This window comes from Myodes glareolus, chromosome 10, assembly GCF_982192425.1.
Source record: "Myodes glareolus chromosome 10, mMyoGla1.1, whole genome shotgun sequence".
NCBI classification, from domain to species: Eukaryota; Metazoa; Chordata; class Mammalia; order Rodentia; family Cricetidae; genus Myodes; species Myodes glareolus.
The window spans coordinates 42,302,810-42,330,729 of NC_142035.1; the positions used below are offsets into that span (position 1 = coordinate 42,302,810).

General features: G+C 43.4%; 1 protein-coding gene across 9 annotated transcripts in view; it reads right to left on the reverse strand.

The window, feature by feature from the left end:
* Plcb4 (phospholipase C beta 4) overlaps positions 1–27,920 on the reverse strand; it is a 360,990-nt gene that overhangs the window by 72,372 nt on the left and 260,698 nt on the right. For all 9 annotated transcript variants that reach the window (XM_085696768.2, XM_085696772.2, XM_085696774.2 and 6 more), the window contains 5 exons: positions 9,821–9,900; positions 7,662–7,715; positions 2,199–2,280; positions 1,229–1,329; positions 517–574 (listed from right to left, as the gene is read on the reverse strand). In XM_085696768.2, coding sequence (XP_085552894.2) covers positions 517–574; positions 1,229–1,329; positions 2,199–2,280; positions 7,662–7,715; positions 9,821–9,900 — 375 coding nt within the window. The remainder of the gene's footprint in view (positions 1–516; positions 575–1,228; positions 1,330–2,198; positions 2,281–7,661; positions 7,716–9,820; positions 9,901–27,920) is intronic.

The following is a 27,920-nucleotide window of genomic DNA, read 5'->3' on the forward strand; positions in this document are numbered from 1 at the left end:
TTTTGCCTAGGAACTCAAGGGTCAAATTTTGAACCTACATCTTTGTCTTACATGCAAACCATTAAAAGACAAAAATATAGGTTTCTAGTCCATGCAAAGGTTTGAGGGGTAGTTAGCAATGGAGAATCCAAATATAGTATCATAAACTCAGTCTGTCCTCTTTCTATTTATGAGATCAATACAGACTCAAGGTACCTTAAAAAAATCATCTTGCAAAATAACACAGACACATTTAATTCAATAAATACATTACAAATTTCACACATACACACGGAACCAGAGCTACACATCACAGCGAGAAACCAACAGGAAGTGGAGCGCAAAGCCAGCGTGGAGGAGGCACAAGGACACACGGGCAGGCGGGGGCTGATTTTTGCACCTGGTCAAGCCATCATGGAAAGATCAGCGGGTCAGAGCCAAGCGAGTAAGGGTGCGTGACGCAAGCATGCAGTGAGGACACCGGGGAGGCAAGCCACGGCACACAGACTCATGGAGTTAATGTATGAAAAAGCTTACTTCGTTTAGAAAGCTCACTAATTGGTCTACCGTTAAATAATCAGTTTTGTCTCCATTGCTGAAAAGAAATGTATTAGAAAAAGTAAGTTTCTGTATATGATGCTACAGTAGGTACGATTTACATGTTGACATTTGCGCATAACTCTAAACTCATTTCCTAACCCTGAAGGAGGTGAGTTCTCAAGAGTGGTCAGGGACTGTGGTGGGGGCAGGAGGAACCCGAGAACAGCGACAAAGGAAAGAAAGCATTCCCACTAGGTCACAGAAATTGCCTGTAATATGCAGTTCTTTAGCAACTACCGAAAGGCATTCCTTCAGAAACAACATGTAAGTCATCCATTTGAAATTAACTGGAATGAATGAACTTCTCAACCACATACTAACATTCCATCCAAATCGAATCTAGTTAGTTCACATAATGGGTTAATACCTAAGGGAGCAGGTTAAAATTGTAGGTCGTTAGTAAAGCCAATGCTGGGGAGGGGGGGACGTTCCAAGTGCTGTAATTAATCTATGTCAAAGTTTCTTTAAAGAAAAAAAAACCCTCTGAGTGGATTTCTATACTAATAAATTAAGGGGTGAAAAATGTAATCCTGACTAGATATACTAGAGCTAGAGACATATACTGCTTAAAGATTACAGCAAAGATGGTTTCAAAATTTATAGGGGTAAAGATAGTACTGCATAACACTTCCTCACAACGAGAACTTACATTTTTTTATAAAGGTCTTCTATGTCTGTCCGAGGACAAATCTTTTGTGTCAGTTCATAGAACTTTTCATAAGTAAATGCGGCAGGCTCAATTTCATCGTTCTGTGGAGAAGAAAAAGGACAGTCATTGAAGGAACATCTTTCCCCTTCTTAAAGAGCGGTGATCTATAATGTCCTGAAGGAAAGCCCTGGGCACAGCAAATCAGGCTTCCCCAGCCATCACGATGGCACGGATGACACTTGAGACACTTGGTGACACCTGCCTCCAGCACGGCTTTCTCTGGGAAATCTCTCATCCATCGAATATTCAGACATTTTTCTCTCTCTCCTTGAGGGAGAAAAGTAAGTCCATAGTGGATATGGGATAATCAAGTCCAATATTTAATGATACCTATTTTGTGAATTTTTAGAGGATCACAGAAAGGGGCGAGAGCAACCAATGAGGTTTACCAGCCACACTGAAATGGAACTTTCAAACAAGACTTTTAAACAGAGTTGGAGACACACGTCTCTCTTGCAGCACACAAATTAATTTCAATGACTTGAATACAAAGGGTCGTGAACATAAATGGATGAGACAGAAAGGAATTCTTTATGAAATCCTGCAAGGCTGTGCGGAGGAACTGAATTTATTAGTTAATAATTCATGCTGATGCTAGGCTAGGCTAAGGCAGTGTGGCTGGGAGTTCTAAAATAAACTCCATAAACTGTAGAAAGAACAGCTTCCCCCTTTTCATCTCACCTTAATAAAGTTGACAAAAAAATCATCTTGAAGTGAAATAGTTGGATTTGAAAACACTTTGAAGAGTGTGACCATGGTCAGTGAAAGCGGAGAAGGAAAATTAACTGTTCTCTGTGTCATTGGCTCCAGCCGATGCCAGTTTAACACAGTAACCTAGCTTATCACCGACGGGTGGACAAACAAACAACAGTGACAACGGGTTTAGGAATATGGTTAAGTCGGTGAATACCTTTCCACTGGGCAGACCCAATTCCTTGAGGGCTTGAAAGATCACCTTTTCCGTTTTCCCTGACGCAAAGGTTCTAGTAATACTAGAGCAGGAGAGAAAAAAAAAAAACAAAAACGGGTTACTGCTCATTCTGCTTTCTCTGATGCAACAGTCCAAATACCTTAGAGATGACTGGTTTAGGGAGAAGAAAAAAAGTAGAACTACCTTTTAGTTGACAGTGTTTTACATAACCCCACATTAACTCTTCTCTCTGGTTACCAGAGCCAATTCTAGTCCTTTCGGTGCTTGCGAACAAGTGGGCATTGGACAAATGCAATGATCCATTTGGATCCTAAGAAATGGTGTTCTTAGGAAGAAACAGGAAAGTGCCCGATGGTCTAGTGGCTCTGAATGTGCATATGAATGAGATTTGCACGTAGGGAAGGCCTGTGGCTCCTGTTGTCCTGGCCCGCATGCTCACGACAGTGGACACCCAGTACCAGACGTATCTTGGCTGTTTTCATCTAAACTTCCTTGAGACACCCTGCCGTGCTAGCCTTCTAAAGGTCTGGTATTTTACCAGGATCCAATTAATTATTTCATCAGAATCATGACACTTCCCAAGACATGGTATTTGTGAATATTTTGGTACTAAATTGTAATAAAAATGCTAGTCAAATTTTAACACCTTAATGGCCAAACTTCCTTATGTAACAGGAGGAGAGAAAACCCTACACACATTATAGATGTGTCAGAGATACTTACAATGAAAACTGTCTGCGTGGGAGGTTAGGGAATATTTGTTAGCGAGACACCTTGTGCACATGGCTATCAGTTTTGTCTCTGCCTATCCAGGGGGCTTGTTTGCTCATAGAGTAAAAGCCCAGGTCATGAATTACTATGGTCCTTGAAAGGCTAAATTTAGATGGGCAGGCTTCACTGAAGATGAAGATGACTTTCAACTGTGAAATGTGGCTTTTCAATGGAGCATTAGCGTCTCACACCCAACCTTTATGTACACCCCACTGTTTCTGTTCAGTGAATGCAAGCACTGACAACCAGCTCCTCTTGGTGAGCGTGAGAAAGCACCGCTTCAGCTGCAGAGTACAGCTTACCGAATTAAACCCAGAGGAAGGAGCTTTAGATAAATGCATCCAGATGTGTCTGTTTAAACCATTATAGTTTTATATTAGGTCCATGAAGTCTCCAAGAAGTTTTTTTAAGTGTTCTTGAGACAAATGTATTCACGCATACAGGAGGCTAACAGGGGAGCGCAGGTGTGCCCGGTGAGCAAGGAAAGCCGATAATGGCTTTCTAGCAGGGTGGCATTGTCTGTATTTTCTTAAGTCTGGAGAGTTCATTCAACTTTTAGATACCGACTTGGAGTAGATACCATTTGACCTTTCCAAAGTGGCTACTCAATGTGACTTTATCAAAGTATGTATTGATATAATAATTGAGGGGCCACAGCAAGGTTAGGGCAAATAATCTGTGTGTGGCAATCTTGGGGGTCTCCTGGCCTACTCAAGGCTGCTGGATTAGACAGGACTGGTTATGACATGGTGAAACTGACCACTGTGGCCATGAGGTAGGAAGAATGGAGTCCACGCCATTCCTGCAAAGCAGAAGGAAGGCACCATGGGGCGTGAGGAAAGTAAGGAAAACAGTCTTTTGGTGAGCATCTAGCTAAGTGTCAAGAAACAGAACTTAGAACAAGAAGGTCAAGTAGCAGAGCAAGGAGATGGGAGAGAGAGGTGCTGACTTCTCAGACGTGAGGAGAGTCTGGGCAGCCTACAGACACATTTTCTCTCTGTATGTGAGAAGAGAAGAAAACCAGAATGGAAAACAGGCACAGTGGCATCAGTGAGACTATTTCCCTAGAGTAATGTTTACTGCCTTTGTCCAGACACCTTTCCAAATCATTACTGAGTTTGAAAATCCATCTACTGTGATTGGGAGGCTGAGGAGGGAATCGGAATTCTCTGGTTTCCAGAAAGATGTACTTCAACCATGGTTCTGAGAACAACTCACTAATCACACACAGTTTGAGACATTTTAGACACCATGGGAGTATTTCTTGGCAACATACATACTTATAGTATGTTGATAAAGGGACTGTGACATTATAATAACCTCTATATAGTTCCCTGGCCAAAGAGGTCTGTTTAGTGCTTCAAGCTACCAGGTGCTCAATGGGATTTTTTTTTCCTTGAGACAGGGTCTCTAGCCTAGAATGGCCATGCACTCCCTACAGCCTCGCAGTTCTGGGACGAAGGCATGTGCAATCAAACATCGATTTAGGGAAACCAAGGCTTTGGACACAGTAGGCAAGGTCCCAGGCAACTATGCTACACCTCAAGTTTCTCAATGAGATTTTATTCAGTCAAAATAAACTGTCATTCCTTCCCTTAAAGGAATTTACAAAAGCAAGCACACTGGAGCTGTGCTCAGTCCTGCCACAGCTCTGGCTAAATTCTGTATTCCAGGGCTCTCTGCAAACGACTAGGGGAATATGAGCCTAGACACCAAGGGATTCCACTTTGTGCCCATATGTGGCCTTCAGAGTTTCTAAGACTTTTGCACACCAACTTCTGACACAGTCACAGAAGACTTCCAGTGAAGGACCAAAGCACTGCCCTTTGGAGGGTGCTGCAGCCTCAGGACATGGACGGACAGACCGTGCAGACCATGTTGCTGATATTATTATAACCGAGGCTCCTGGCCTTTCCTTTACTGGCCCCTCCAGTCACTGTTCACAAGAATGTGGGTCTCCATCACTCAACTCTCTAGCCATAGGTCACATTCTGGGTTACAAGGAATGTGAGACAGCAAAGTTATTTTCCAAGCGTGGTCTAAGTGGGAGGATGAACTTCGGTAAGCAGGTGCGTTTGAGAGAAAGGCAGGATGTGCAAGGTCATAGACATAAAAAGAAAAGAAACAAGAGGCAAGGAGCTAGGCCCCTTCCTCCAGCATCCCTGCAATTTCCTGGGTACTATAGTCTGATTTAATGCTCAAGAGCAGGGCCCTTTCCCAAGCCACACAACGACTACAAAGCCAGATCCCCTTTTTAACACAATGTGCATTATATTAATAGTTTCCATTTTAAAACCCCAGAATGGTGGTGAGGAAGTGACATTTTAAAAAGTGTTTATACTTCACATCCATTAAAACATTCAGAACAATTTCCACTTAATGCTTGGAAGACCATCTACCAGGAGAGTTATCTGCCTTTCGTTGGCTTGATATCAATTCTACATCAATTCTAACAACCTGACCCCAAGTCACAGGTGGCTTGTGTTAAGCACCTATTAATAATGAAAAGGGCGCACACACACACAAAATCCACGTCAAAAGAGCTAGGCCACTTCTAGCAAAATGGTGGAAATGATTTTGGATGTGAACATGCTGCCCAGGGACCCAGAGAACCAGAACTGTGATGTGATGGGCAGAAGGCAGACGAGCGGAACCAGAGCTACTGGTGAGAGGCGCCTGGATCATAATCTTCCCATTTCCACTCATCTGTTTTTTCAGTCTTTATCATGGAGAAAGAAACTGAAGCATAACAGATTTCTGTCCCTCACACTACCATATATACTCTCTAAAGCATGGCTATGCATTGTCTGTGTGGCAAGACTTCTCGGGAACAGTGAATAACTACCTTTCTGTTGCCCATATTAAGGAAAGTTTTCAATAAAATAAGGATCCTTCTGAAATGTCTTTGGTAACAGCTTCCCCGCAGGGGTGCTCACAGGGATTTTTTTTCCTAAAAATAAACTTCTAAAAAGCTGACTTGTTTGAAAAATATTATTGAAAACCTTCCTTCACTTGAGCAGTAGCAAGGCAGCAAAGAACCCTATATATGGATCTGTTAAAGACCACAACAAACGTTTGGGGTCTGCAGCCTGGTAAGCAATCATGAAAGGTTTAATAGAAAAGATACTGCACAGGGGTCATCCTCATGGTATCTATGTATTCTAGTCTCCCATAAATACGTATTGTAGATAGGTCACCTGGGAACTTGAGTTCATGATCCCCATAGCTATAAAACTGAGAAAAATTATGATATCTAGGGTGTTTCTTCTCTGTATGACGATGTAAGGGGTGACGGAGACATTTGCACAGGGGTACAGAATAGAAGCCTTGGGTAGAACGAAGTAAGTACGTAGATAGAGAAGCGGGGAAATAACCCTGGAAATGACCAGGAGTAGCCAGAATGCCACAGGTGAATTGCATCTACCCATTCAAACGTTCTGCACTTGCCGACTTGTTTGTCTTGTGTGCTAAAGATGGATCAGTCTCGGACAGCCCTCTTCTAGGTTTCGTTGTTTGTCAGTCTGTGTCTTTACTAACGTCATTTCCAGAGACAACATTAACATGAATTTGAGTTGAAAAATCCTGGGAGGCGTGGGCTGGTATACAGGGAGTCTCTGTTTGCTTCAGGCTAAAGGGCACATATCTCCTGGTCTCATGTGGACAGACGATGCCCTAGGGCTGAGCCTAGCTTCTTTGATGTCCATGAATGCTTACATAAACATCAAGTCATATGACCCTGGAGAGTTTCGTCAAGAATTTCCATAGCTACCCTCACAAGACCTGACAGAGACACACAGGCCATTAGCAAACCCTAAACTGTGAAAGGAAGTGAGACACAGAAAAGAGGGAAGCGTAGGGACTCCTCCCAGAATGATATGCACCAGAACTATTCAAGAACATGTGGGGAAGACATGTATGGCTCACACTCTCTTCCTTTTGGGTTCCATCTGCCTTTTGTTTTCAGTCACTGTTCACTAGGGCTGGTGAGGGAGGAAGCTTGTCCGACGTGAAAATCTAACGGAACTTTACTGTGCTGATAGGAGGGTCCTCTGGGAGGTGGTTTTGCTGTTCTTGCGATTGGGACTAGCACATTATAAAGGTGCACATGAGACAGTTCTCAAGTCCTCTTCAGGTAAGGGCCCACCTTGAGGAAATCAGTCTGCAATCTGGAAAGCCCGTGCTGGCACCCTGGTCACGCATCAGCCTCCCAAACGGTGAGAAATGAGCTTCTGCTGTATATACGCAGAAGTCTCTGGTACTCTGCTGCGGCAGCTGAATTTAGGGAAAGCCCCACCTTCTCTAGGGACCAAATGAGCAGCAGCCGTGGATGGGGAGGTGTTGGCCAGAGGCACTGACTTGCCAAGGTGCATCTTCATATTGGGGGGGGGGGGTCCTAGTCAGAGGGAGGGAGGTAGCTGTTGCTCAGATAAGTGGGGGAACACAACATGAATCGTGAAAGCCCAGTGATTCACAGATTAAAATTCAGTGCTACATTTCAGACATCCTTTACCACAGTTGTTGCTTCCTGTTCTGGGGGAGGTGCAACTTTATTTCTACTGCTGATGGTTACAAATTGAACTACGAAATGACAGAACCTAAGCAGTTACATGATAGGAGGCTGGGTCTGGGGATGGTGGCAGCGAGGGGAGCTGCAAAGAATGTCTTGCTTACCTTCTTACTGGAATTTTACCACTCGTGTTGGTCAGAAACGCCAGTTTCATCCAGCTGGAAAACAAGAGGAACACTGCCTCAGAGCGTCCACCAGCACCCGCTCCAGCTCATTAAGAACTTTGAAGAAAACCTTCTTCATACAGAACGTCTAATCTAAAACTCAGATGATTATGAGACAAATTGAGGGCCCTCAGATTTTATTGCACTCAGTAAAATTTGAATTGAACTCAAGTTACACAATATTTTAATGTGTCTTGGTAACGCTTACAACATATTTATCATAAAATATCTATCATCTGGAATTTAAATTTAACCTATAGAGACCTGTATTTGAAAATCTGACACCCCTAGGGGAATTAGAACTTGAATGTCTGTACTGAGCAAACCATGGTGCCTGTTCACGCTTGTGCTGGCTTTCCTCTTCCGTGAAACACCCAGGTGACAAGAAATGCCAGTGTCTAGCCTTGTTCTGAGGACCAACGGGGATTCACCACTCCCTGCTCCCAAAGGTAGGATGGATAATGTGTGGGAGCCTTGCTTAGTCTTCAGTTCTCAGAGACTTCCTCAGAATGGTGGGTAACTCCGCTTTTCCCAAGTCCTCGGGACATGTTGGGAATGAGAACTTTCCCATACATCTTGGATTCAAGGCTCTTCTCAGCCAATGACTCCTATCTCTATTATTCCTAGGCTCTAACAGTCTGCAGAGCATGGTGCCGTTGCAGAAGTTTCTATCTTAGTTCCAGAAGCACAAGTTGCTATTTTGTTTGGGGTACACTTTAGAGACAGAGTGAGTGAGGGAAGCAGAATGGGCAGGGAACTGGCTTACGCAAACTTAGGTTTCAATTAGTTTTTACATGACCTCATAGGATATGCACACTTGGTGGTGTAGCGGCTGGCTCTGTGACCCCGTTTCAGTTAGCCATGGCAACAGGAGTACAATCTTACAGGCATGGGGACTTCCTCTGGAGAGGACGTGGGTCTGCATGGTGGCTAACCAGCCTGTGGCCGGGTAAACAGAAGCTCCACTGCCCAAAGAGCTGGTGTCTGCACATTGGCCACTCAAGTATAAGTACACTTTCCATTCACGGTAGGGAAACAGTCTCTAGGATCTCACTAAGAAAATAAGCACAGTGACTGAGGGATGGGAGGCAGCTGCACAGCAAATGGGAAGACGAGCTTCGACAGGCTTTCTGCTTTCATCCACATGGTGATCTGGTTCTTGGGTGGAGGACGTAAAGTCAAGGATTTGCCCAAAGTGGCAAAGCTGAGGTTTACAGCACCTGCTGAACATCTAGGAGACAGGAGCAGGAAGTGCCTAAAGGACTGATGGCCCCCAGAGTAAGGCGATGAATCAGTGGGTTGCTTTCTTTGTGCTAGGGCCTTGTGTTCCAGAGGGGGAAGACTGTCTCCACAATGTCCACATATGCTTGCTGTGGTACCTCACCGCTACCTGCCACCCACAGCCCCTACGAAAGCAGGCAGTCACACACAATTATAGACCCATTGTTATCTGGGATTTCTATCTGAGAAACTGTCACTTGACCCTGGGCAGGGTTACAGCTCTATCAGTGTAGGAGACCACTTGGGAGTCCAGGAACAGTGAGCTGCAGTTAGATCTTCAGGCTTTGACTGAATCACTGGCTGAAATTTAGAAAGACATTTCAAAGAACCTTGAGATCCATGATTGCATCATAAACAGGATGTGGTATTGCTCAGGGCAGGACTTCCTGCTATACCTCAGCAGCAGATGCTTTTTCAAATGCTTCTCCTGGTTACAGCCTCAAATTGTCGGTTTGACGCAGTGGAGACCTGAGATACCCTAGCACCCAGACAGGCACGCAGAGGTACCTAGCAGAAGATGGAGTTTAGGAGGCATAAACCCAATGCTTGTAACCCTTAGAAGACTGAGTGGCCAGTGGCTTTTGAGCATCAACCTATTTTTTGTTTGTTTTTGATGCATGTTTTGTAAAGAAGAGTCATCACATGTGCCTTGCTAAGTGGTATAAATACAGGCGTGTGCATCACCTTCCAAATTCAGGGGTACAGAAGGAAAGGCAGGCCAGGACTGGCCCGATCGCATGCGAAGCAGTCTTTACCTTGTGATCAGAACACTTGGGAGACAGTTCCTAAGAACAAGAGGGATTGCAAACAAAACTCACTGTTTCTTGAGGCATGTCATCGGACTGACGTTGTTTGCCCTGAAGTTGTGAATGATTGATCTCAGGCCTTCTACCCATTGCTGAAAAAAGGAACAAAAAAATCCCAGTGAGCAATCTTCTGCAGCAGGTACAGTGTTTGTACTAGACAGGCCGCCTCCTCTGTGCAATCAAACTACAAACTCTCCTGTCATCCCCTTCTACCACACAGCCATCTATATTTTACATGGTTGTATTTTATTCTTTAATATACAGCTTTCATTCTTCCTGTGGCATCTACAAGGCATGAAAGAAAGACTGGATTGCCTCAAAGAGATGCCACCCACTGGTTCACTTGCTAAGCTTCCTACTTGCGGCCTGTTTAAATATAAGCCTTATGATTTTAGCTGCTCAGCTCTTTCTAAGCAATCTGTACAGTACATGCTGATACATTTACCTCCTCCATGCTACATGGCAATGTGAGGAGGCCCTTCATTGCAGCGTCTGATTCATTCTGTCGGGGCTGCTTACACAGCTTACCTGTCTGCATTTCCCAGCACAGCCTTAAAAAGTAAAAAGCTTTCTTGCCTGCTGCAAGGGCAGCCAGAGCAGGCAGGGATGTGCTCACATAATTTCTGTATAAGGACTCGGGCCTCAACTGTAGTTCATACCATCACTCCACGGGTTTACAAGGAAAAGTGAAGACAGATGGAGGATGTCAGGGAAGAACTTCGGGTCTGTAAAAGCGCATTTTACTGGAGAAGGCTAGCCCATGCACGAAAGCCAACACTGCTCTTGGGTCCAACATCTGATACTAATGAATGGCCCAAAAGAGTGACACCTTGGCAGCATGCTTTGTAACAAACTGACGCTTAGGAATGAACAGAGTTAGGGCTCCTCCCAAGACCATCCCTTCCCCCCTTGGGTTTACATCTATTGCCAACGGAAGAACCGTATTTTGGATGGGTGGTAACGTAAATGTGAGCTCTGCTGTCATTGATCACATGATGCCTTAAACTCAAGTTGAACAGATCTAACTGGCTGTCACAGCTAACATGCAAGTGTTCCAAAGCCATGGCAAGGCTTCTAGGCACCGTGCTGAGAGTGCACGGGAGAAACATGGTTGTCACCACAGAAGTTCCAGCTGCACAGCACTTCCCAAGAGCACCAGGCTTCCCGCCACGAGGATGGGAGATTTCATCTGTACAAGGCCTGGGGTGCTGACTGAGTTATATGGGTGTGGGGTCTGGGTTTTGGTATTTGCTGTCTTCTCATTTTAATTTTGGTAAAACATACAGAACCTAAATGTTTCTCTCTCAAGGGCATTAGATAATTCAGCAAGTCCTGCACCCACCCCCACCATCTGTGCCTTTCCCTTGACCCCCACGAACCTCCATTCTGATTTTTGTGTCTATGCAACAGCACAGACTTATGCTAGGCGTCCCAAACCAGAATGATCACGTAGGATCTGCCATGTTCTGACTGGCTTCCTTCTCTAGGCATAATGATCTCATTTAACCTGCAAATATCATGGTTCATCCACCCCCTTCTTCCTTCGATGGACACCTGAGCACCTTTTTCATTTTGGATACTGTAAATAATGTTATAAATTATTTTGCATAAGTGCCCATAGGATCACACGAGAATTCTTTTAGCTTTAAAGGGAGATGCCACGCTGCTTATCCTGACAGCTATGTCATTCTACATTTGTACCAACAGTGCACGAGGGTGCTAACTCCTCCATCCTCTCTAGAGCCTATTTCATTTATAGGTGCCATCCTGTTGGGTGTGAAGCTAATGGCTTTTGCTGCCTCTGAATGTTCCAGTCATTGCTAACAGTTTTCTGATAGGAGATAGAGGACCTCTGAGAGGCATCTTTCCTTCTGCGGCTGACAAAGGCCATTTTTTCTGAGAACTGCAAAGACCATCAAAAGCTTCAACAAACAGGTGAGGTCTGGGTACGGAGAGAGAAAAAGAAATGAGATAGGAGCTTTAAAGAATCGCTTCGTTTCTCATCATCAGACCTCTGGTCCTCTGTCAGGCTAAATATGGACTTGGTTCCCGGGAGATTATCGAATATCCTGTTATTGGCCTAACAAACCACGGGCCCACACAGTTTCCCAGGAGCAGACAGAAAAAGCACAAATAATTTGGGTGGCATTAACTGAGGGCATTTTCTCAACCTGAAGGTTTGAGTTATGTTCCAAAACACAGAACAAAGTCCCCAGTTTCCTAGGGCAAGTGGCCGGGGCAGGGAAAACAACACTGCTGTTTTTGATCGTGCTAATTTAGTTGTTTCTAGAAATAACCTCCAGACACTGGGTGGGGGTTGGGGGCATTCAGGAGGCTTAAGCTGCCTTCATCCATTTTTTTTGAACACAGCATTGGTGAAGACTCTTGTTTATTAAGAATGGAAAGGTGATGACCTTTGGGGTCACCAGAAGACTCATGCAGTAGCAAACGCCACCAACATCCTCAGGGCCTGTTCAGCACTGGGTATGGAGACTGTGCTGTATCCATTTTGCAAAGATGAAAGCAAGACCAAGGGCCTTGCCCAAAGTCACAGAGCAGGGGCAGAGCAGAGTTACAGAGCTCGTGGCAGGCCTTCCTGTTGGGGTATTTTCACTCACTCAATGGCTTGGTCCACTTCTTCCTGCCTAACGAGGGAAAGCTCTTCCGTGCCTCCCCCAGCTGCCTGCCACTACTCAGGTCAAACACATAGCATACTGAGTCCCGGTGACTAAAGGAAAAATGTTAATGCTGGGCAAACATTCTTTTCAAACATTAAATAGAGAGATGCCAGTAGGTGTCAGTAGAGTCCCAGAGTTTCCTTGAAAGTTTTGCTAGGCGTGAGTTACAGGCATACTGATGCTTTGATTATTGCCAGATTAACAGTTTTAAAATGGTGATTTAAGATATAACTGTTTGAATTGCTTAAAATAAGATTGAATAATTTATCAGCATTACACCTCAGAGCCCTTGGGTAAGAGACAGGCCTGTTGTGGCGTTAGGCCTGCCACATTGGGCACTTTCTCATACTCTTGTCCTGAGTAGACACAAGCAACCTGGGTGCAACAGAACTTAGCCACGGCACGAAGCAGCACCTGACCATGAAAGAGGGGTGTGGTTTCTCTGCTTTCCTGGCAGACTGTAGCTTCACTAAACTCTCTCACCTTTTAAAATTTAGTTTTATTTATTTTATTTGTGCTGAATATTGAGGCCAACACCTTGAGCACACTAAACACACATTCTACCACCGATAACCCTTCATTCTCTCACTCTTTAATCCTTTCTAAATTAAGACTTACTGTGTCTCTTCTCAGGAAAAATAGAATCCTTGAGGAGACATTTGAAGCACTTTTCTGGGCATGTAGGAGAGAGAGCAGTTCCTGGGGACACTGGGCCTATCTTGTAGCACTCCTTGACCTTATTTTCTCCACACAGACAGTCAAACAGCACCCAACCTCCTGGCAAATGTTTGGCCCTTCCTCCTTATCTATCTTCTTGCTGTACAACACTATATTTCTGAAGGCTGGGAAGACCGAGATCAAAGAAACAGCAAAAGCGGTGTTTGGTGACTGCCCATGTTCTGGTTCACAGAGAGTGCCCTCTAGCTGTGTCTGCACATTGTGGGAAAATGACATGTGTCTCCCAGGGCTCCCTTTATTTCCCTCCAAACTTCCCATTCTTGCAATCTCATCTTCTCCTAAAGGTCACATCCCATAATGTGACTGTCTTAGGGACTAAAGGTTCAAAGCATGAACACAGTGGGACTTACAGCTTTAAGGAAGCCTATGTTGTAAGTATGCTGCAACAAAAGCAACTTAAGGGAGAAACCTTTATTCTGGCTTAAAATTCAACTGCAGTCTATCAGGGCTGGGAAGCCAAGGAACAAGGACCTCGCTGGTACAGCTGGGTTCATGAAGCAGGAAGCAGAGGGTAATGAATGCTTGCTAATGTTCAGCTCCTTTTCTTCAATGTATTCAGTCCAGGATCCTCCTGTCCCACCCACAATTAAGATGCCTCCCCCGTTAATTAATGTAGTCAAGACAATCACCTACAGGCAGGCCCAGAAACTCCTGCTCTCAGAGTCTAGATTCTATGGTACTAACCATCACAGATGTCACACAACCCTGGACTGAACCTTCTAACACCTTGAGGCAAGTAGCCCTCCTTCGGGGTTGTTTCTCCGTGTATTTTGGTCACAGTCATGGTTGGGAAGGCAGGGGAATACTTAAGAAATTTTGGAGCAGGTTTCTAGAGGTGGTGATTTAAGTACTTCCTAGGTCCTTATCAGAAATTCCATACGGGTCCCCGTTATTCTGCACTTTAACCCTACAGATGACAACTTTAACATAAGAATCACTATAGTATCCATATGCTAATGAGAGAAAAAGACAACTGAAAGGAATATGATTGCTGGAGAATGAGCCGGAATTAAGAGACTGCCGCCTTATCTATCAGGAACTGAGACTGTCTTATATTAATTATAACTCATTTTCCTTATACATAATTTACGTATAATAACCACTAGGCTTTTGAATCAAGTTGTTCAAATGAGAAATAACCATCCTCAGATAGAGTATTGCCATTCAAAACATTTCTATATTTGAAATCTTCATTCCCTGGTTTTCGATAAAACCTTTCAAGCACCCATTTCCCCCACTGCATTGCCGAAGTCATTTATGGAGAGTTTCAGTTATTACCATGGTAGTGCAAACTGCCACAGGCAGCTTGGTTAAGGAGATGCAACACAGTCATGGAAATCTCAGAGCTGCTAGTTTCTAGGATCCTATGGGCGGCATGGGTCGGCCTGGAAGAAGCCTGTTGTGTACAAAATTAAAACAGCAGCTAGTATGAAAAGAGTGGGATTCTTGGGAGAATGCTTACCAGACTACACAGACAGAAACCAGAGAGCGGTACGCGCCCCAGGATGGTGGCAATGATCAGACTATGATTTGGGCCACTGACTCCAGGCAGCAAGAGATTCCAGGGACCAATGACCAACAGTTCAGATTCTCATGTCACCATAGCCCTCAGCACAGGACTGAGGTCCAAGAACTAAGAAACTGCAGAGGGTAGAGGCTGAGTAAATAGGAGCCGAGTACAAAAGTTTATATGCCATAGACCAAGCACTAAATTGTGTTACGACCTAAATACCTTATATTCATGTATGAAACTATAAGACTTTAACAACAACAGCAATAATAATAAAGTTAAAAGAAAAAAAGAAAACCATATCTACTTTCTCCTGGCTCTACCACAGAGAAATTCAGGCACTTGGCATAACTCCCAAGGTGCTGGAACTCCTGCATGCAAATACACAGATGACGATGGTGTCAAAGGCAAGAACAAACCAGGCAAGGAAACCTGAAAGTCACCTCCAATGATGGACATGAAGAAATAGAGGAAGATGACAGAGTTGGGCTATGATGATGGAGCTAAGGCAAGGCCAGCTGAAAAGATTCCTGAGTTGCGATAACAAACAGCAAACCACCCCGAGGCAAGGGACCAGGAAGGTAGGAGAGGTCGGTCCTTAACCAATCCTAATCACAGAGGCTCTTGGGAAATGACTGAAATTTTCACCATGTGTCTGAATTTGGATGGAGAGGTACAAGAGCTGAAGAGAGTGACCAGAGCCTTTTCCTTGACACGGTCTGAAAGTCTCCGAGCCATAGGCAGTCTTCGTCCTTTCCGGAGGGAAGCTGGAGAAAGCTAAAGAGGAAACAGATGCCTACACCACTTTCTGGGCTGGAGGATGAGTGGCTGGGTGGGAAGCAGGCTATGCATATGGGTGGCATGTTTGTCAGACAGAGCTGGCGAGGCTTGGGTGGTATTTAGATACTCCTGGTCAGGATTAGTGCAGTCACTCAGACAGTCAAAACAGCCAGTCAGTCTGGCTGGTTATCTTGACAACACTGGAGAGTCAGGTCAAAGAGGACCTTTAAATAGTCACTAGAGAGGGGAGGGCAAACACCACAGTGCTGTTCTCGGTAATTACTCAGGCAAGTGTCACTTCAGATGCCATCTGTCCACTGTCATTACTCAGGATTTTTTCATTACCTAAGATTGATTTCAAAGATATCTTGTAACATGTCCTTTTGAATCTACAGAATCTTACCCCACTTACTCCACAGACTGTTACATGTAAAATAGGAGAAAGAAAACCTAGGCATAGTCAATATAATATGTAGAGGTTTTATGCTTGCTTTTATCTCCTGACTTCAGATTAATGTGTTAATGCTTCAAAGTCTGAGGTACACCTATATCCCTACAAAGCCCCAAGAGCATTTGAAAGAAAATGAGGTGATTCCATGTATTTCATACAACACTCATCCGACATTCATATGGAGTGCTCCAAAATATTTGAGGAACTTTAAATTTTGAGAAAACTAAGCGCATCAATCTTCATATGTTAGAAACTACCAGTTTCCTTGGGAATATATTTGTCTCAAGTGTTGATACTGCAGCATCCTGATGATGAAGAATGAGGAGGCAACTGGTGTGTTCAAGGCCATACATGAAGATGCATCCCCATAGAAACCTCACCTCTAGTGCCCAAGGTCACATTCCTCCAGATAATGCAACAACTGACACTGTTTGGGAAATTATTTTAGGCCAAAGTAAATGTTCTTTTGACCTGCAGATCATGTTACCTGCCCAGTTTCTTTCTATGTTTCAGAAAATCAGCCAGAGGTTCTCTGACGGGTTCTGTCCAGATAGCCAGCACCAACCTGTTTAGTCCAAACAAGTCAGATCTATAGGTAAGCCTATAAAACATGACTTTCAGCATAAGAGGTATTAGATGTGATTTAAAAAAAAAAGAGCCTCTGTCATTGGATTTTGTTATCTAAGGTTCTATCTTTTAAGGAAAGGTCCCCACCACACACTCATCCAATAGTGGGAACCAGAGGGCACATTGACAGCAAACAGAATGGTTATGGCACAAATTAATAAATGAGTGCCAAGACTGCATCATTGTTTTGGTTCTGCTGGAATAATATCTGGCTGAATGATACCTCCATAGCATTGTTATTCTGTCTGCAGGGCAGCATTTCCGAAAGATTTAAATTGGTACTCCTTCAACAGAAAAAGAAAAAAGGAAGGAAAGAAGAAAAGGAGGAAGAAAAAAAGGAGCAAAAGAAGGAGGGAGGGAGGGAGGGAGGGAGGGAGGGAGGGAGGGAGGGAGGGAGGGAGGGAGGGAGACAGTGTGAAATAGCTGAAATCCTGTAACCTTCCTAGCTGAGCTCCCCATGAGGGTATGATGGAGGAGGGTTAACTGTCTATGTGTTACTTTCATTGGTTAATAAAGAAACTGCCTTGGCCTTTTTGATAGGCCAGCCCTTAGGTGGGTGGAGTAGACAGAACAGAATTGTGGGAGAAAGAAAGCAGAGGCAGGCAGACGCCATGACTCTCCTCTCCGACGGATGCAGGTTAGAATCCTCCCGGTAAGCCACCACCTCGTGGTGCTACATAGATTATTAGAAATGGGTTAGATCAATATGTAAGAGTTAGCCAATAAAAGGCTACAGATAATGGGCCAGGCAGTATTTAAATGAATACAGTTTTCGTGTAATTGTTTCGGGTAAAGCTAATCGGGCGGAAATGCAGCCCACCAATCCTTTTACAGAGTGGCACCCAACGTGGTAATGAACTCCACTTAAAAACCTGTGAGAGCTTAAAAATAAGGGAAAGAGAGTTTAACACAGATTTTGCTGTTTGTCCTGCCGCCGGTACAAACTCCGGCTATGGAGCATTTCTGGGCCCGGATGTTTGTGTGCCCACTTGGGGTCGGGAAGAAAGTACTCTGAGACCATGCTTAGGCAGGCGGGAGAGCATGGCAGATTTCTGCCTCCATACAGAGAGATGTTTCCAGGCTGTGCAGTGCTCTGCGTGTCAGATTTGGCTGTAACTTGGATGAAGAGAGTTTCTGTGTTGCACACTCAGTCTCAGAGTTAAACTGCTGAGTGCGGCTCCAGTGTGGACCTGCTGTGTGCCTGGAACTGTGAGGGGCTCTGAGGCTGGAGTGGCTCTGGCTCCACTTGGCCATGCTAAATTGTGCTGACCTCAGGGAGGAACGATTGTAATTATCATAATAAAAGCGCAGTTAAGGTTTAAACTGGGCAGGAAACAGGCGGTACCATATTGCCTCTACATGGTGCAACTTAAGTTTTTAAGAACTTCTTAGCATATTAAGAAGTGCTCCTGGATACCAAAAATATTACAGATTCACAATAGGACAGATTCAGACATACAAGACCTATAAATGGGTCACAATGTTGGATGACTGTACATAGGCTTGGGAGAGAGAAGAAAAAGAATATAGAGAATGAAGTTAATGCCTTAAAAAAAGGGGTAAAGTCTTTAAAGAGACAGATTACAGATAGTTATAGATTAAAAGAAATAAAGGAAAATAAGCTACGTAAAAAATGGAAAATTCACAGAGAGTCTGGATTATGTACATTGTGTTTTCTTTAAAATTTTTGATTGTGAAGGAGCTAAGTACAGAGAGACATTTCATTATATGGGCTGCCAAGCTAAACCAGAATGGATATCATAAGGGTATAATGACTTTCAAATTTGGGTCTAAGGATATGATCCTTTGGAGAGGGCCTTGTTTTGTTTTCACAGAGGATGAGACCCGGTGGATTGTTTCTATCCCAATATAGTATGATAGACCACGTCTTCCTGAAAGGTTGCTGTGAACACCCTCAAAAAATTATTTCACTCAACTGCCAACTGAGACGAACCCAGCACACAGGTTATACCAGGAAAGTCCTGATTAACAGCACCCCCATACAGCAGGAAGAAGTTTGCAGAGAAATAACTACGCCCATATTCCCAAATATTGTTTATAAATGTTTTTTTTACATTTAAAGGGGGATATGATATAGATATGAATAATTTGCATTGGTATGGATTTTAAGGTCAATTCTGTTATATGTATATGTATTTCTGATATTGATTAAGGTATTGTGATTGTGTAGTGCATTTAAAAATAATGTATAATTAGGGAATATAGGTTGTTAAAGGATAATCATTAATAATAGTCAAGCTTATAGTCATGTTAGTTAGATTTTCTAGATATATAGAGATATATTTCAGTTAGATAGGCATTCTTCATATCTTTCAAAGACTACAGAATATGGCATTTTAAATGTTTTAATAACTTAGGGCTTTTCATGACAATGAGATATGTCTGCTCCTGGCAGCACCATTCTACTTCAAGAGGAAGTTGGGCATCAAAGAGGCTCCTTATAGAGTCAGTTAGCCATCTGGGCAAGAAACTGCTCTTGCCTGGACTGATGCATAAACTGGACACAGAGAGCCCACAGAGAGAGGACTGCTGAACTTGCCTAAAGGTGAGATGGTCTTTCGGGGTTCCTGATTCATGAAAGAGTCTGCGAGACATTCTGCAGGACACAGCAGATAGTGACTAAACTGTCTTTGAAATTTCGTGCTTCATGGAAAAGTTTGCTTGATACTATGGGCCTGAAGGCTGAAGATGGATGCCCCAACGGTACAGAGGAACTTTGGGTGACTGTACAGGCAGCAAGATGTCTCTGTCATTTCTAGAGTTTGGAAGTTGCTTATTTCTTGTTTGCTTAGGTAATATTATATCCTTCTGGAGTCTTTGATGGAGTTGAAGAATGGTTAGTTATAGTTAAAGTTTTCCTTAGTTATGATAAAAGATAAAGTAGATAGAAATATTGTAACTGTAATTCTTGCTTGATACTGTTTTGTTGTATGTAATTTTACTATGTTAAAGTTAAAGCCTTTCTTTTTTGTTTAAACAAAAAAAGGGGAAATGATGGAGGAGGGTTAACTGTCTATGTGTTACTTTCAATGGTTAATAAAGAAACTGCCTTGGCCTTTTTGATAGGCCAGCCCTTAGGTGGGTGGAGTACACAGAACAGAATTGTGGGAGAAAGAAAGCAGAGGCAGTCAGACGCCATAGCTCTCCCGAGATGGATCCCGGTTAGACTCGTCCCAGTAAGCCACAGTCAAGTGGCAACACGCATTAATAGAAATGGGTTGAATCAATATATAAGAGCTAGCCAATAAGAGGTTATAACTAATTGGCCAGGCAGTGTTTAAATGAATACAGTTTCCGTGTAATTATTTCAGGTAAAGCTAACCGGGTGGCGGGCGGGGACGCAGCCCGCCGTTTCTTCTACAAGGGTAAGAGTGCCTGCCTCCAAATGTGCTCTCTTGATCAACAGTGTTACGATGGTAGATGTCTCTAAGCGCATAACTCCCACAGAATACCAACCTTTATCAAAGTTATTCACTTAAGCACTGCAGTAAAAGCATACTGGTCTCACTTCTGTCTTTACACTGGTGAGAAAATTTTATAGCCCTGAGAGCAGCACAGCACAGTGTTAGAACTCAAGATCTCGAGCAGAGCCTGGCATCAAGGGTGCAAAACATCAGAGATGGTGCAACCTGGGCAAGTTCAGCACTTGGGGTCACATCTCTTCTACATCAGGAGGACCATTGTTAACACTCATTCAGTTTCGTTGTTGTGATATTAGATAATATGCACAACACTTTGAAGAGTGCCTGACACATATCTAAAATGGTTAGGACTAGAAGTGTTTGGGATTTCTTCAGATTATGGAATATTTGTATATACAACATATTTATAATATAATATTATAACATTATCATATAATTATATTATATATTACAATAATATAAATTACACTATAATATAAATACAATATAATATTACATTATATTTATAGTTTATACTTAGTTAGGTTTTCATTATTGTGATAAATCAACATAATCATAAGCAACTTGGGGAAGAAAGGGTTTATCCCATCTTACATTTCCAAGTAACAGTCTGTCATACAAAGGAAAGGAAGGGCAGGAACTCAAGTGGGACAGGAACCTGGAGGCAGGAACTGATGCAGAAGTCATGGGGGAAGTCTGCTTACTGCATGCACCCTTAGCTTGCTCAGGCATGGCACCTCTCAGTGGGCTGGGCATTCCTATGGCAATCATCAATAAAGAAAATGCACCATGGCTGCCAGGACAATCTTGTTGGGAACTTTCTCTGTTGAGGTTTCCCTTTCTAAAATGATTCTGTTGGTGCGGGACAAATGTCTATATTATGTCAATTATGTTTTAAATAAATTCTGATTGGCTAGTAGCCAGGCAGGAAGTATAGGTGGGACAACCAGACAGGAAGTAGAGGCAGAGCAATGAGAACAGGAGAATTCTGAGAAGAGGGAAGCTCCCTCTGCAGTCCTGCCCAGACACAGGAGAAGAAAGATGTGACCTGCCCCGCCAAAAAAGGTACCAAGCCATGTGGCTAACATAGATAAGAATAATGGGTTAGTATAAGTTATAAGAGTTAATAAGAAGCCTGAACTAATGTGCCAATCAGTTTATGATTAATGTAGACCCCTGTGTGATTTTTTGGGGACTTAAGGACTGAAGAAATCAGGCAGGATAAGGACTGGGTGAGACAGAAACCTCAGGCAACATTCTGTAGTTTGTGTCAAGTTCACACAAAATTAGCCAGCGCATCTGAAATGCAATATCTTGGGGATGGGCCATCTGTAAGTATAACGTTCATTTGTGTTTTACATACACCATAGTCACATACCTTGATGGGAATTTTCCACAATATTTCCACTGCACCTACACTGTGATTATAACCTGTCACACCAGGCATTCAGTCCCCTTTCTCATTCACGCCTCTACTATACTGTAGAGCACGTCAGATCTAGAATTTGGGAATTTAGGATGTTCACTTTATATTAGTATTAGGGGTCAGTACAATTTCTGGAAAGTATCGTATTTTCAGCTTTGAGGGCCATATGTGTTCTTCACTGCATAGTTTTCATGCTTTGTTTAACAACAGATTTAAAAATAAATAAGTTCAGCTCTTCAATCACTGGCTGTAAGGGCTGGGCTCCCAAACCCCAAAGTAGGATTAAATTACTTGCTCCACATAGTACATAAAGCTCAGGGGCAACTTACCTGTATCTTAAGTAAGGTGGCTTACCCACACTTGTATACTTGTGAGTTACCAATCATACAAATGCATTTATGTATGCCTATATGTATGTGTTAGTGTTTGTGCGTGCATGCACATAGACACACACACACACACACAATGGCAGTTTTTGTAAGCAGTTACAAACTGGAGCTCTATGGAAAATAGAGAAGCACTTTAAAGCTAGTGACATTTTTCTTTCCACAAATCAATAAGAAAAATGCAAATTTCACAGTAGCTTGTGTGTCCATGAGTCTAACTCACGCTGCACCTCCTACTGGAGGAGTCTAATAACCTGGGGCGAAATGAGCTGCTCTTGGAAAGCCCCTAGATTCTGCTCCTCCACTAGTAAACTCCCGAATACAATGGTGGGGGGCATCAGCAATGAAAAGAACGTCTCTCATGAAGACCAGAGCATTCCAAAGGGAAGTACTCCAGAGGCTGGACACTATGCAAAAAAAAAAAAAAAAAAAAAAAAAAAAAAAAAAAAAAAAAGCTCATGCACCAAGAAAGTCTCCCTCAAAGGTCACAGGAATTTGGTGACATTTAAATCCAGGACCGTGTTTTAAAGACTAGCAAATGAATGTGCTGAAACATCTAGTGATAAAATGGGATACTTTATGCTCATAAAGAGCAGGAAGCCAACTGATAAAAGGACATACTAGGGCTACAGGCAGGGGCTGTGGAGGCAGGATGGGCTTCCTCTCTGGATGAAGAAAATGCTTTCGAACTAGATGGCGGTGTGGTTTACAGCACTACGGCGCAGTAAACAGCACTTCTTCCGTTTGAAACAGTTTTGTAGAAGCAGATTTCATTGCCGTTGTAAGAGATGACGCAGAAGCTGGAAAGCTCATTTTAAGAGACTTCCGGTTTTGTTTGCTTGTTTGCATGCTTCTGCACTTCCTATGCAGAATGCAGCGCTAACTCCAATCTGTGCTTTCTAATAACAGAAGATGTACCTAAGCCAGGAGACTAGCTCACTAGTACCACAGATTGATTGGCAGCCAAAAGTAGCAACTCTGTGCTACTATTGAAATGAGAGCTGGTGTGTGGGACTCACTCCCCGACAGCAGATAACTGCAAGTTGGAGATAACACAATTTCGGCACTAAATGGGGGCCTTTGGACTGCCGTGCCATCTGAGACACTGCTCACTCTTGGAGTGTTTAGGCAGAGACTCCATCTGGGTAATACCTTCTTTCCTTCATTCTGACAACCTGGCTGCCACTTTTGTAGACCCATCCAAATGTCCCTCTGAGAGCCTGGTCTCCCACCATTTGGAAAGATCCTTCTGTGGACAGTGTTTGGTTCATTACCAGTGTTTGGCACTAAACAATTTTCATTTACATCTGTCTGTATTTTCCTATATGCCTTTTCCTTGGTTTTCCTTATTCTGTTTCTATAGGTATTCATTGTAATAAACCTACTAACCTAGGAACCATTTTTATCTCACTTTGTCTGTCATTTGATTAGGAAAGGAAAAGCTTGCTTCTCTTGTAGAAATTACTGAGGTTCAATGTTATCAAGTAGGGGAATCTAGATCCCCTTTATTGATTCAGAGCAATCTCTTTTCTCTAGTGTCAACCAGGTATAAACCCGAACTTAATATTCTAATGCCTCACAAGTCTTCCTCCCTGTAGCTCACGTGAAGAAGAAAACCACCGATTTTTTTCACATTCTCCCACAGGCCCTGTCATACCTTGATGTACAGAGGAAGTACCTGAGTATTTTGGCAAAGGGCAGGTTTTGCCTCAATAGCTCTGGGATTAGCTCCTAAGTGACACGGCCTGTTGAGTTCTGACCATACTTTGAGCAGTGGGGTTCTTGCCCTATGGTCTTACCATACAATCATCTCCTCAGAAGGTAAAGCATCTGTGGTATTCTTCTTTGGGCACAAGTCTCGACCTTTCAGCACCACCTCCACAGACTCTTCAGTCAGTAATGTGGCTTGGCATTCAGAACTAGCTACGGTCCTAGCCAAACTCAGAAACAAAATGTTTACTCCAGTCTTTTCACTTTGGCATTGAAAATGCCAACTGTCGGTTTCGGGAGACTGAAACACACACACACACACACACACAGAGAGAGAGAGAGAGAGAGAGAGAGAGAGAGAGAGAGAGAGAGGAGAGAGGAGAGAGGAGAGAGAGAGAAACATGTTGGCACACACACTCTCTGTGCCTACTATGTTTGAGTCTCACGTGGGGCAATGCAGTGAAAAGACTTAGTGAGTATTGTTGGGTTGGCAGAGGTTCAGACTTACAAGTGAGCCACTTAAGAACACAGCAGGTACCAGGCAGTGGTGGTACACACCTTTAATCCCAGCACTCAGAAGGCAGAGGCAGGAAGATCTCTGTGAGTTCAAGGCCAGCTTGGTCTACAGAGTGAGTTCCAGGACAGTTTCTTAAACTACACAGAGAAACCCTTTCACCGGGGGCAGAGACAGAACAAAGCAGGAGGCACAACTCACACCAGCAGGTGAACATTGCTTTCCTCAGGTTTCCATAGGAACGTGGGACATGAAGGCTAGTGATGGAGTGGATTCCCATAGCCATGGTTTTCATATTTAAGTGTGTAGCACAATTACCTGGAGGGAAAATTACATCACTAGAACATGAGTTTCTGGTTCAGAAGGGCTGAGACCAGGTCTAGTAAGGTCTTTGGGGGCTCTGTGGGAGCTACGAGGGCCCTAAAAGCCACTAGCCTACCCTCTACAATTGAAATCACAAGTTAAGAAATGGCATTGTAATGTTTAGGGGTGTAGCTCAGTGGTAGAATATTTGCTTAGAATACAGAAGACTCTGGGCTTGATCTCTAGCACAGCACAAACAAATCAAACCCAAACTAACAAAAACTCCTCTAATAAACAGGATTTTAACATGGGATGCTTTGAAAGCAAGCAAGGACGCTCTGGAGTCACAGGAGAAGCTGGTCAACCCCCAGGTGCCTTTTCTTTACCTGCCTAGGCGACTCCATGTGCAGATTGGCAGAGTAGGCAGCTCCACATGCTATAGATATTCTTACACTCTGGGGATGTGGTAGTTTGAATGCAATTAGTCCCCATAAGCTTATAGGGAGTGGTACTAGTAGAAGGTGCAGCTTTGTTGGAGTGGGTATGGCCTTGTTGGAGGAAGTGTGTCATTGTCGGGGCAGGCTTTGAGGTTTTCTATGCTCAGGATACTGCCCAGTGTTGCAGACCATTTCCTGTTGCCTGCAAGATATAAGACCCTGAGCTACTTCTCCAGTATCATGCCTGCCTGCATGCCTCCATGTTCCTCACAATAATAATGGGCTGAACCTCTGAACAGTATGTAAGCCCCTCCCCAAACGTTTTCCTTTAGAAGAGTTGCCATAGTCCTGGTGTCTTTTCACAACAATAGAAAACCTAAGACAGGGGGTTTTAAGAATTGCTGATCCAGGACTGAAATCTACCTATATCCAATGTGTCTCGATCATCACCTACTGCCAGGTCACCAGGAAGCCTGTTAGAACTTTCCTAGACTCTACATGCAAGTTTCTGATTATTAGGCATGGAGGGGGCCTGAGAAGTCACATTGCTCGAAGCCCTTGGCTGAGGCCAAGGCTGGAGGCCGATTCCTTGGAGGTCTTCAAGTCTTGAACATCCAACAGGAACTAGACTGAGCTCTTTGAGGCTCTGCAGGATGTTAGCAGAGCCAACAGAAGGAAGTTAAGTAGAGAACCTGATTTCGTCTTCCTAGTAAAACAAAGACTAAATCCCTTCTCCGGGAACCTCGGTAGTAAGTCTTCCAGTCAACATAATTCAAGTTCAACAAAGTGCTTTTAACATTCAACTCAGTTTCTTAAAAACGATATTTTATTGCCTGCAATAAATTGTACACCCAACTGTCATTTTGCGATCTAAAAAAGAACACGTACTATTTTTCATAATTTGATTTCTACAGGAGTTAGTCATGTGTTTATTTGGTGACTTAGTCAGAAAGTATCATTTGTGAAGTTCACCAAATATTTACAACCTGAAGAAACTATAACGAGCGGTATGGAAAATTGTCTACGCTCAGTTCCAGCCTCTGCATTCGGAACCTCACAATAACAGCTTATTTTTGTAATCAGAGGAAAATTCAAGTTGCTATAAAATGACAGAATTATTTGTGGAAATGTTAAACGAGGGCTGCGCTTGAGTCTGGTGCACAGCACAGAGACTGGGGATTCGAGCGGCTGTGCAGCACCAGCTGTAACTTAATGAAAGACATCTGAACTCCTCTTTGCAGGAGACTGAAACCCTTCTGAGCAAGCTGGGTTCTGAGAAAGAAAGACAAAAAATTACGAGGAAACCAGAGTTGTTTTTTTTAAATAAATAAGTTGTAAGCTTGCTATTAAATAATTTGCATAGCTTATGATAAAATAATGGGCAAAGAGATGAAGAAGGCTTGGTGGGAAATAAAGAGCCTTATTACAGTTGATTAAAAAATTGGCCAAAGCTTTTAGCATGAGGATGCTTCTCTTCTCAAGTGCCTCTAGGTACAAGACAGATAAGACACGCCTATTACCTGGCTGCATGCTGGGTTTGGGGTACAAGTGGTAGCAATGTGTTAGCCATTCTTTTTTAACAGAGAGGGGGCTTTCCAGGAGAGGAAATTAGAACCACATTTCCTGATTGGAAGAGCAGAAAGGATTTAGGTAAGCAGGATAGAACGATCCAGGTTGGGAAGAGGCCAAGACGGCAGGGTCAAAACCTCCAGTCTTGTCATGGATTCTTAGTGGCAGCAATCTCATTACATCCTGAAAAATGACTCTAAAAATAACACCCTTGAATTGTAGATCATTCTGTTCCCCCTTGGACTGCCATCAAATCACATTTTCTCAGTTTGCTTGTCAAATACCATTTTCCTAGCTCTCCTTACGCTAATCTGTATAAAATCAAAGTGTAAGACTCTGAGGTGATATAGCTGCCCTCCCCATCCCTCATTTTACTTTCAATGATGCTGGTGACTCATGGCTGAAAACATTAAATGAAAATTGAAGCAAACTACCTAAAATTATAACTTGCACACCTTCTGGTAGGAGAATCAAATCTCATACTGGCCCACTCTGTACACCAGGGATCTGAGTCACCCCTTTTAATAGTGGATTCACATCACGTGCACCGCCCTCTATAGGCCTCATAGCTACCTCATTATCAGATTATTTGACTTAATAACGTCCTCAAGCATCAGCGTACTGATGCTGGCAATTTTATCACCATCTATCTTTAAGAGTTATCTATGGTTGTTATTATGTAACTACTTTCTTCATGTATTAAACTATCAAATGTATTTATGGGGGTGGGGAGAAGAGGTGTGGCTAGAGCTCGGTAACATTTGTGACTTCAGGCATTCATGGTGGTGAGATCTTGGAACCTATTTCCCCCAAATTAGGGCAAGACTACTGTATATTTTAACCACCTGGGTTAGAATTTATTGACGTGGTCAGCATAACTACCTTCGAAAAACAAGCACTTATCAAGTACTGTTCTGGAAAGCAGGATAATAAATAAGGAAGGGCTGAAGTGTTGTGCAGGGACAGAGTGGCAGTGGGACTTGTGGAGAACCAGGAAAAACAAACAAGCCTTCCCATAAACATGGGAAAAAGAAAACCACCAGCAAATCCCCAGGAGGGCAGGCAGGGAAGCCGAGGCTGGATTTCAGATTTACAGAGAATTGGAGGCCTTGGAGGTTCCCAGGTCATGATAGCCCTCACCTGAAAGGGTTTATCTTCAGCTGCTATTCTGAGGGTGGACTACAAGGGGCAAGGTCAAGGTGAAGACACTAATAAAAAGATGCGTGGCAAAGAGGAGGTAGAGAGAGCTTTGGTCAGGACCGCAGTGCAGAACAGTGCTGGAAGGAGCAGCTCTACCCTGGATGCTCTTGGGAGGTGAAGCTAGTGTAATATAGATAAGAGCGGGGTTGGAGAAGTGAGAGGAAGGTGTGGTGATCATGGCAGAGCAGCTGAGATGACGACTACTGTAGATGCAACAGGAGTGGCAGGTGAAAGTTTTGGCTAGGGACTCGTTTAAGATACCATATTAGGGAGGAGAAAGAGAATGGCGCCCAAACCTTCTCAGCCAGTGAGAGTGGCAAGATTAGTTTGTTTATTCAGC